The sequence below is a fragment of the Squalius cephalus genome, assembly GCF_949319135.1.
Source record: "Squalius cephalus genome assembly, chromosome: 15".
Classification (NCBI taxonomy): domain Eukaryota; kingdom Metazoa; phylum Chordata; class Actinopteri; order Cypriniformes; family Leuciscidae; genus Squalius; species Squalius cephalus.
The window spans coordinates 11011888-11023214 of record NC_137136.1 but is presented as its reverse complement, the minus strand read 5'-3'; the positions used below and the strand labels follow the sequence as shown (position 1 = coordinate 11023214).

Below are 11327 nucleotides of genomic sequence, written 5' to 3'. Positions count from 1 at the left end.
ACTTTTTTGCTGTGATCAAGCAAGAACATGAAGTGCCTAAACACCCAATTCATAATACAGGATATGAGCTAATCATTGGGCTCAGCTTCAGTAGTCATTCAGCAGCTTGTAGCTTTAATGAGCCATACCTTGCATTTTTTCTATAAAAGGCTGGAATAACTTGACAACTTTTAAGTCTGAACAGATTTTAAAACTCTAGGCATCATATGCTTGTCGACTTTGTAAAAGGTTTTAGATTAAAACTGATCACAAAAGAACAATGTTCTCACCAAAATATGCAATAAATAAAATGTCTATTTATGGAGCTTTTTTCCTGCTGGATGTGTGCACTTTTTGTCTTTTCTTCCAGATTAAAACTGGGCACTAAATGACTGAGGATCACACACTGCCAGAACTTCGTTCCGAACATAATAAACTCATGCAGAAACATTGCTAGCAGATGCAAGAAAAATGAAAACTATATGTGATTAAAAACGGAAAAGTTTTTCCTTTGCTTTTTTCACGTAAAGACGACAACTTTGTCAAAACAATCCCCATTCACAAGGATCCGCGAAAAATGACTAAAACACTTATTCATGCCAGGCATGTATTTGCCAATGTCACTTTGTAAAGAAACATTACGTGCCTATAGACTGAACACGTAATACGCATGCGTGTGACAGCACAATTTTCACAAATTCGTGTTTTTGTTGTTTGCATGGGGACTATAGAGGCATCGTTTTCAAAAACTTGCACTTTGAAACCCAGATTTCAAAAGCTTGCGTTTTCAGGACGTCAAAACGTTGTGTAAATGAACGGCCAAAACGCATTGTTTTTAGTTGAAAACTGTCGCGTAAAAGGCCCAATATTCTGAAGATAAACAAATCTGTGTCCATCATGCACTACCCGATTTTCTTGTGGAATCTGTCAACTTGGTCTGCCCAAAATCTGCAGTCTGGCTCTGACTTTCAGCAACTAGCAATTGACTCGTCCAGTGTAACGGTCATGTTCTGTTCTATTTACCTATCCTGTGTTCCCTGTCCATTGTTTGTTGCTATGGTTTCCATTGAGTTTCACACCTGTTCCTTGTTTAGTTTCTTCACTGTGTATATAAGCCCTCAGTATCTCTCAGTTTTTCGTTTGCCATTGTCTGAGTTATCGTTATATTTAATGTGTAGTTGTTTAATTTCTCAATGTTCATTAAAGGTTGTATCAGCGATTTCAGGCCCAAACATAAATGATCACATTCATCTAATCTTTCCTAACGATCCGCTAGCTGCCCGCCCCATAAGCATGCTGTCATAAAAACGCGTCTCTGTAGGCAGCCTAGGCTCTGAGATCTGCATACAAAAACAATTGCTTTCACCAACCACTCAAAACCAAAATAAATAGTGTTCCAACCAATCACCGACAGGGGTGGGTGTTGTGAGAATTTCGCGTGCAGCCGTCATAGGCAGTCGTGCACGAGCGCAAAACCTCACAACACCCACCCCTGTCGGTGATTGGTTGGAACACTATTTATTTTGGTTTTGAGTGGTTGGTGAAAGCAATTGTTTTTGTGTGCAGATCTCAGAGCCTAGGCTGCCTACAGAGACGCGTTTTTTTGACAGCATGCTTATGGGGCGGGCAGCTAGCGGATCGTTAGGAAAGATTAGATGAATGTGATCATTTATGTTTGGGCCTGAAATCGCTGATACAACCTTTAAGTTTCTTGTATCCCATTTATCTTTTGTGGATTACACACTACACAGTGCAGCATGACATCCAGAATGCAAATCGGGGGAAAAAACTACAAATGTTGTATGTATTCAGGGCATGACAAATTGGGAAGTTGTTGGCATATGTATGCCAGAAAGAAGTCCATATTTTGAAATGATTTTGAACCCATATTAACCCTTTTTTTGTGTTGTTATTAGACTGTTATCTATTATTTTTTTTAAATCCCATTGCAGTAAACAACGAGTTTCGCTAGTCGTTTTTTATTGAGTAGATGTCAATTGCTTTCTAACGACTTGGCCAGAGTAATGGCTAGCAGTGCATAGCTTGCCCTTGAAATCTGGTTGTAGTCCAGGACTCCAATGGAGCTTTGCAGCAGGTGGAGCAGATGTCACTGTGCTTTGGCCAGGTTGTGATACGTTTTGACCAACTAAATATGTTTTGATCTTTCTGACCATATATTTCCTCGTCCTTCCTGCCTTATTTTTTTTTTATGTATGTTATTGAGCTCATTCCTTTTACTGTCCAGACCTGATTATTCGCTCTCCTTGTGAAGGCTTGGTGCATGCAATCCATTAAATATGAAATAACAGGGAACTCTGTTCAGGGATTGGGCTTTTGGACAAACTTCATTCTGTTCATCGTCTGCTGGAGGATGTTCCTTTTTGTCAATGAGATTATCTCAAATCTGTCTTATTAATTCTCTACAGCCTCAAGTTTTCTAACACCGTCCTTTGGTCAGTGGCGGTGTAGGCCAGGGTAGAAATTTGCATAGCACCGTCACAGCCCCCCAAGGATTTCTTAATGATTATTCTGTTTTTTTATTCTCAGTCACTTTCATTAATTAAGCTCTTCATCAACAGCCATCATAATGTAGCGCTATGCACCCATTTCAAAGACTGTGATGACCAGTCACCAGCATCATAAATCCTGCAATACCGCTATAGAAGTTTACCCTACTATGATGACTTCCGCTTCTGAGAAACCCGGAAATGTGAAAAGGGTCAATTAAATATGAAGCAAAAGACCGTGGACTTCAGGCACATCTCAGGATAGCTCAGAAGATAACAAAAGGCGTATTGTCCTCTTGTAATCTGCAATTGGCGAGTAGCTCCTTTGGTGACTGATCGTTAAACGTCAAATAATATAGATTTTAATATTAATTCTTGCCCATTGTTCATCCTATAGCCTGGTGATGATCCTAGCTCCCTATCTGCTCCGGCCAGTAGGTGGGACTGTATATGCATAATAAATATATGATTATATTTCTATGGGACCTTTATGCTTTAAGGTAAAATTGAAAATGAAATAAAATGCAATACAAGTTAATAATGCACTTAAAAAAAAAATCCTTATCGAACTCATAAAAAAATCCTTGAGCCACTGTTAGACACCCTAATGACATGGAATTACAGGATGAATTCTGAAAAAAAAAAAAAACCGGACATTGTTGGGGGATGGAGTTTAATGGGTTGGACAAAATAATGTGAACAGCTTTTGTGGAAACAAAGTCTTCAGGGTGGAATTTAATGTTTTCACTTTTGCTGCAGTAGTTCTGTGTTGTTTGGACACAACCGATGATACCTATCGTTCACTTTTGGGTTTTCGCCCACTGTTCTTCTTCACTGATGAAGTCTTGCCATGTTTTGTGTATAATAATCATAAAGACTATTGTTCTTAAAACACGAAACAATTGTTAAGGTTACAGATGCTCCTTGCCTGATTTGCCCTTTTTGGAAGTCCACCCACAGCTTGTATACTAACCAAAGACAAATTAATTATAATCGCAACTTTGTTTTTTTCCCCACTGTACCATATTAACTCCTAATAATGGGCAGCTGTCAGAACATATAGGCTAGCCACTAGGCCACACTCTTTAGAATAAAGTTTCTTTATTGGCATCTATGGTTCCATGAAGAACCTTGAACATCCATGGAAACTTTCCATTGCACAAAAATGAATATGTTCTTCAAAAAAAATTAAATAAGATATTTTAAGAACTGTTCACTGAAAGGTTTAGGGAACCCAAAACAGTTCCTACTGTATCTGACATCACTGCAAAAAACTTATTTTGGAACCTTTATTTTCAAGAGTGCACATCCATCATCAGATCCAGGAAGTTTTGAATATGCTTGCAACTCAGTAAGTATATAAGTATGGAACAGGTTATAGCTTGGATCCACAGCTGTATTTATTGCATGCAGTGCATAAAAGCTTCACTTGGCTACGACTAAATTCTTTTTTATAAACGTTTTCATTCAAAATGTACCAATAGGCTATATTTCAACAGCGAAGGACATTTTAAAGAGTAATTTAAGCTTTTAAACCGACCCAATAGGGTCACAGTGGGTCATTCACCCACTCTCCCTTTTTCATTCTCTCTTTTTCTTCCTGGTAAGTACAATGTTTGTCATGGTAATGAAAGGGTCTAAGGGCGGATCTTTGGATGGTGGAGAACGGGGTGGGGGCTACATGAAGGTGTAGAAGAGCAAAAAAGGGGGCTGTGGTTTCTGCAGTGCAAGGTTCAATTCATTGCTTTGGAAAGAGGTCTGGAGGTGAGGTGTGGGGGATGAACATCTTTTGCGTGTTCATGTTTGTGTGTGCATGGCTCTTTTACCTTGGGGAAGATGAGGGAAGATGCCCCACTTAAGAACAGTGTGCATTTACTGCTAAATAAAATATGGACAGTTTAGAATGTACAGGATGAAAATATATCCAATCAATTTAAACATTTGCTAAAGATCTGAGGGTGTAATGCATGTAAAATACTAAATCAAATAGAAAATTATGTTTTTTGATAATTTAATTAGTAATATGACAGACAAATCAAATAACAGAATGTCCGAATTACATTATAGAATTCAATGAATCATTTAATTGAAGGGATGTCATAATAGCAATAATCTATTATTTTGGATTGAATAATTGTATTCAACTGCTTTATATGTTATGAGTAATGAAGATGTTTGAAACGTATGTACAATTCATGGAATTATTGAATAATAATTCCACGAATAACAATAATTATTCAATGAAAGAAAGAAAAAAAATCAGCAACAACATGCTTCTTGGAACCTTCTGCCCCATTCTACTAATGCTAGTAAATTAAGTAGCCTGATTGGACAGGTTGTTAATGCAACCTAAATAAGAAATCTCAGAAAGATGAGAATCACAATGAACTTTTGTTTCCAATCTCATTCCAACAATTAAGACCAAATCTGCTAAAACCATATGACTAATAAACTAAAATCTGATATGGTGCCCCAATCATATTGTCACTCAAAGAAACATTAATTAAACTGTATACAGTACAACATTCAGATGAATGACAGAAGCTTTTGTAGTGCAGTTCATCTTGGCCTAATGTGCCTTTGTTACATATTCATAGAATTGGTTTAGACTTTCTTGGTTGACTTGAATTTCTAAATGTGATTTTGGCTAAAAGCAAATGGTAGCAGTATATGTTTCACCATGCAAAATTATATTTATGTTGGCTCACCATAGTATTTCACCCAACAGGTTATAGACATTTTGTGAGGCACATTTATGAAAATGTACCTAATTATCAGTATAGTTATAAAAAAAAAAAGAACTGTTACGTTTAAATAAGATTAATAGGAACAACTTTGTGGTTGTCTTTGCCCACATTTTACAAAATAAATAACTAAAACAATTCCCCAACCTTATTTATTTTGTCAAAACACAATCACATTGTGTGTTGTTTAATATTGGTTTACATTGCCTCACTTACAATATCTTATGGTACGCATTATGATCTCTAATTTAAAAAAAAAAAAAAAGTAGCCTGATTTATTTGATACCACATTGTTTTATTTATGATTATGATGTGTCAACCCCATCCTCTTGCTTCCCATCTGAACTCTAGAAGGCAGGACAGTTTGGCAGAAATGTTTCAAACAATGAACAGATGAGACTGCCCAGACATCTTCTCAATACGTCATTCTCTCTCTAACATTGTTCTAAAGTTGGCTGATACCACGTTCCTCACATAAAAACAAGACTAGGAAGACTGAAGGTCTATCTGGGTGCATTCTGGGCATTCTTGTTATTGTGATTTTATTAAGGGGCCACTAATGACCCTGCACCATGCAGAGATGCTGACCCTTGGGTTCTTTAGGACAATAGACAGGCTTCTTGAGACTGACACTGTTGAACCTGAGCCTCACCGAGAATATAAAACTGTTTTAAGCCCAGTGTTAAGAATGGTAGCAATGGAACAAACTGCTAGATGTCAAATAGCAATCGAACTGAATTGTATTGCAAATAAAACATGTTTAGATATTTGATAGTAATCTAAAAGTCGTTAGAAGGCATGAAGACAAATTTGCATTGTAGACATTTGGATTTTCTCTTGAGAAATTTCTCGTTTCCAAATTTCTCTTGTTTTATATATATACTGTTTATATATATATATATCAATCACTTTCTTCTCTTGACAATGAAAATAGTTAAACCAGACTTGTTTCTCACTCAGAACCCGTGGTTGGATATCCCTCACGGTCCAGCCTCTATTCAGCTATCAAATTCAACAAAGCCATCAGAAAATATTGCATGTGTTTAAGTTTGTGTACGCCCACAGAGACATAAATATTGTGTGTGTTCACATCTTTAGTTCACAATGCCTTTTTTGTGAATGGCATTGGGTTTTTTTTTTTCTATAATGAAATGCTGTTTACAATTACATTATCAGTGTAATCACAAAATTGTCCTCAATTAAACAAATCTGCACCTCATTTATTCTCAAATCAGTTTCTGAGTGAGTCTTTCCATTAGCGCCATGCTTGAACAGTGCAAGTGAAGAACATGAGGTTATTGAATAGAGGGATTTGTGAATGCATTAGCAGATTTGCAGCTAATTTTAGTATCTTTTCATTTGAGCTCATTTTAATATTTACATAAAGCTTTGCAGGAAGAGTTTAGTTCAGAATGAGGTCTGTTCATACTGTAATTATAAGTATCATGTATGATCTAGAAATTATTATAAATGGTTTCCATATAACTTGAACATGGTTGTTCGGCATTTAACAATGAATTGTGAATGTTGTTTAAATTCAAATTCAATTTCCGAAGGTGATTTGAATTTAAAATTCGAATGTAAGGAAGTATTTAAAATGAACTGAGATTAAAAGAATTTATGCAACTAACTTTAAGCAAAGTTCGTCACAGTTGCCTTGCCAAACCCTTGCCTTGACTGTAGGGCCCTTACAGATAGACGGGCAGACGGACGGATGGATAGTGTTTATTGGGGCTCCTCAGCCCCTGCCCCAAGTTTCTAACCCCCCCAGATCACTCTTTCCAGTTGCAGTGACAGGTGGCTCTTGGGGGGTTTGTGTTAACAGAGGCCAACAGCTGCACAAAGGAGTCCCACTGGTCTTTTCGGGGGACGGGATGTCCCCTCTCAAGCGTGCCATTTGCACCCCCCAATCTCACTCCAACACCAACCCCCTCTCCCCTCAATAGCGTCCACTCTTATCCTCTCTTGAGCAGATGCCAGCTGGGCTCTACAGGTGGCGAGCAGCTTCGTAATTCATATGGATTCAGTAAAACATCTTTTCCCCCTGTTATCATTGTTTTGTCCCTCAGAATATATTAGATTATGTTGAACTGAAAAGAAGACACAATGATGGAAAAGAGAAACTTATTTCTTCTGATTCAATATAACATACTTTGATCTTTCATTAAAACAATTACACTGAAGTTGTGCAATATGCTATTTTGCTTTATGTTAGCTAATCTAAGCACCAATAATAATAACTTATAACAAACACCATCAAGCAAGCCAACAAGCATGACCTGCTGGTCATTTTATCATCTGATTGAGTCTTATTTGGGCATAAGCACCATATAGGCCAAGGTGGTGGAGTGATGTTCTCCTAGAGAGCATTTGATTGGGTAAAATAAGTGAGTGCAGTATGAGTCATCAATATTTTTTGCGTTTTTACAGTTTTGATTTCATGGGTGTTTATGGCAAAAGTGTGACATGAAATTTCTACTTTTCACTCACATTTTTTGGTGGTGGGGGGTGGGGGTAGTCTCAGACACTGTACAACATGGGCTCATAGAGAGAAAACACCTCTCTAAATAGTCATTACACCATCATCCTTCTATGATGAAATTATTGGTTCAGTCCATTGAGTCACACTAGGCAGTTTGAACATTTTGGAGACGCAGGCAGACGAAACCTTCTGATGTAAAACAGGTTGGACAGGTAACATAGGTAACAGTATTTAAAAGGTGTGAGCTTGTAAACGTAAAAAAACCCCAAATCATTTATATCCTACTTCTTCTGATTAGATTTGACATTTCCAAACCGTATTAACAAACCATCGCGGGTAATTAGGGATTACTTTAATTCTACATCCACCCCTACGTATAATGTGGTACATTCCACACTGGAGGCCGAGTTGGGACGGTCTTCAGCTCACAATGAGCCGCATGCCATCACCTTCAGAGCGGCAGAGGGAGCACACAGGCGTCCGCTGTGTGTCAGAAAGTTTATTGAATCTCACCGCTTCATGAGGCCGTGACAAATCTACGGTTTTATGACTGGACTTTAATCACGGGCTCTACATGCGTCCATCGTATCCATAATATTTTACCAAGACACTTCAGTTTATTGTTTTGGGGATTTTTTTTGTGCGCTGAGCAGAAACAGGGATCGGTTTCGTGTGCCTGTGGAAATCCGGCGATTGAAGAAAGTTTCTCCCTGTCTCACGGAAGGAATGAATACATTTTAGAGAGAATTTTTTTTATCTTTATCGAAAAACATGGAATTCAACCATCTTGACACACAACCGGGGATAAATCAGTTGACACCATCAGGAACACGTAAGTCGGCGTTTATGTTAAATCTGTGTTTCTCCTCGTGATCATGTGAATGCAGCCTTGCTTAGCTACCTTCCACCGACAATATCCGTTCAAAATATATATTAGTTGCGGAACAATACGAAAACTGCAGGTACGCGTTGACCTCAGATGCAATTACACATTCCTAAGCAAGTTTATTAAAATGAAATAATAATAACACTAAATAATGCTAGGACTTCCCCCAGATAGCACACGTACGTCTCCAATACGTCTTTTAAATAGCGGTTCATCTGGAAAGCATCTGCTGTGTACAGACACCTTTTAAAAAAATCAGTTTTACATACATTCTAAATCATAAACATCTTAAAAACGTTTTCTAAATGTTTAACACCGGACAGGAAATGGCTTAGAGACGTATTGCAGAGTTGTTCTATAGTGGTAGCCTATTTTTTAACATTTATTTTGCATTTACTTATAACGTAACGTGCTTATTTAAGAATAGACAGATAAACGTATTTTTATTAATTTCTTTTGTCTATGTCATACTATACAAGTTACTATAGCATCTTTTTTATCTAATGCATGACGTGTTTATGGTGGTATGTGACGTGTTCCAGTGATTCAAGCTCAATCATGAGACATTCACGAAGGAAATTCAAAGTTCAAGTCAAAGTTTTTCACACAATACTAGTTATGAGTTAGAAGTTTATGTTGCAATGGTCTGCGAACTAGCATGGTGTTTTGCTGTCATTATCTGCGATTATTATGACGATTGATTATTGCACCGGCTTCTTTCTGTGACGTCACTCATGATGTCTTTAACTATGGATATAAAATGATTAAAGACGAATTTCCAGTTGATCACAATGATTGATTCGTCATCAAACACTTAAAAAGCTGCAGATCATATGCAAGTGATTTCTAATGAATCTGTTGACTAAGTCATCTTGGCAATGACGCCATAGTTACCAAATAAATAGAAGTTAGAACCATATGATCTTCATGATTTGGATGATAGCCTACTTTCCATGGTAACAGCTAGAGAGATCAGCCATTAAGATACACCCTGCAATTATGCATGTCTGGATAAGCATGAATATACTGTAACATGGCAGTTAATCCATTTCTCAATTCAAATTACAGTCATTTAATGGAGCTCACGAGAAGATGGAGGTTTTGAGGTTTGGCTGCTGCTTTTAATTAGGATAGTTTGTGTAACATGAAGACCTTTTTGCAGCAACATTGCTTTTTTCTGGCTTTGGGCTTATAATGGAGGTAAAACTATGGCTACCTCAGATCTGTTTCTCTTTTCTGTCTTTGCTGAATATTAAGTTAGTATGTAGGCTAACTCCTTGCAGATATAGGCCTACTGGATTTTAATCCATCTTTTTGCCTGTTTTGCACTGGTGATCCTCTGAAGTTTTATGATTAGTGATGAATATCATCCAGAACTAATTGGACTTGGTCATCCTTTTATTGCAGATGAGTCATTACTCTTGAGACTAGGTTAAAACACTCAATGACCTGATAGTCACTTGCAAAAATGTACATTTTGAACAGAACATTTTGTCATAAAGTGAGCTTGAATTTCTTTCTCTGTAGAACCTGAACAAAAAGGGTCTTTTGTGTTTAAGTCCTTTGCATTTAGGACTCCATTCACTGTTGACTGTTACTCATTAACTTTCTATTTTATCCTTTATAAGAGAGCTCTGTTTGTGTCTTTAGACTGATTAATCTCCTTTCGTTGTCCTTTCATTTTATACCAAAGACACATTGCATGCTAGTGCACACTTAGGAGCCCATTATTCTATTGTTTGAGAGAAAATACAAAGTAAATTTAAGTTGTCAATGTTAAAGGCATGGCCTGAATGGGAGCTGAGGCGTTCTCAGTCTGACGAGGTCTGCTCTGTTGAGTTTTGCCCTGTCAGGACTTTTGAAGAGCATCTTCTAATCTCTCTTTTCTTTAGGTCTGCATTCAGGCATGAGTGTCGCTCAGTTCCCCCGGCCTTCCGTTTTACATCCCCAACTGTCTGCACTGTTTGGTCCTCTTTCTTTATAGTCTCCCTTTGCTAACCTGAGAATCTGTCTTTTAGATAGATTGCAATGTTTCCATCCAAAGCTGTGAATTTAACTTACGAGCAAAAGTGGAATATCGGATAAAATGTTTATGAATAAAGCCCCGTTTTCATCCAATCTGTTCTGCCAGTTATCCAATCATGTCCACTGTTGTGGCAAAGTCACGTGAGTTTTTTGTTGTGCTTCGAGGCATTTATTCGGTAAATGTGTTTCTTGCACATGTCTACTTATCTGATAAAAAATGTATCTGGCTTATTTGAGAGCATATGTTTTTTAATGCACATTTTTAGAATTTATGCCCATCTTGGCATTTCCATCCAGTGTTTTTTAAATGTAATATCCCAAAATACGTTAATTTGTTTTTGCAGGTTCAATGAAATCTAATAGCAAACTAATGACAATTGAGAGTAGTGATTGACTGAAATCTAATCATTTACTGACTGCAAATGAGATGTATTTACATTTGGGGAATTTAAATTGTGGTCAATAAATGATGGCTGCTGTTAGTAAGCGGATATCCATTTGAAATAGTATATTTGTCAAAACAAGTCCTTTAGCATTCTGTATTAGACAAGTCTTATGTTAATAATCTAGAACTCTTTTGCTGTAAGGCTATATGATATTATAAGTTATTCCTCCACCCCAGTTTGATCAGGCTGTTTTTTTTTCCTCAAAAAAGGTTCCCTTTGGGGGCACAATCCATGATATCTTTTTTGCTTAATGAGTAT

The 11327-nt window shown here is 37.2% G+C and overlaps 1 protein-coding gene across 1 annotated transcript in view; it reads left to right on the top strand.

Moving 5' to 3' along the window:
- The first annotated feature begins 8105 nt into the window (after window positions 1-8105).
- The window catches only part of map7d1a (MAP7 domain containing 1a), a 37965-nt gene continuing 34743 nt past the window's right edge, over window positions 8106-11327 (top strand). The window contains 1 exon segment of the mRNA XM_079894447.1: window positions 8106-8544. Within this exon segment, the coding sequence (XP_079750573.1) occupies window positions 8484-8544 (61 nt within the window). The 5' untranslated portion in view covers window positions 8106-8483.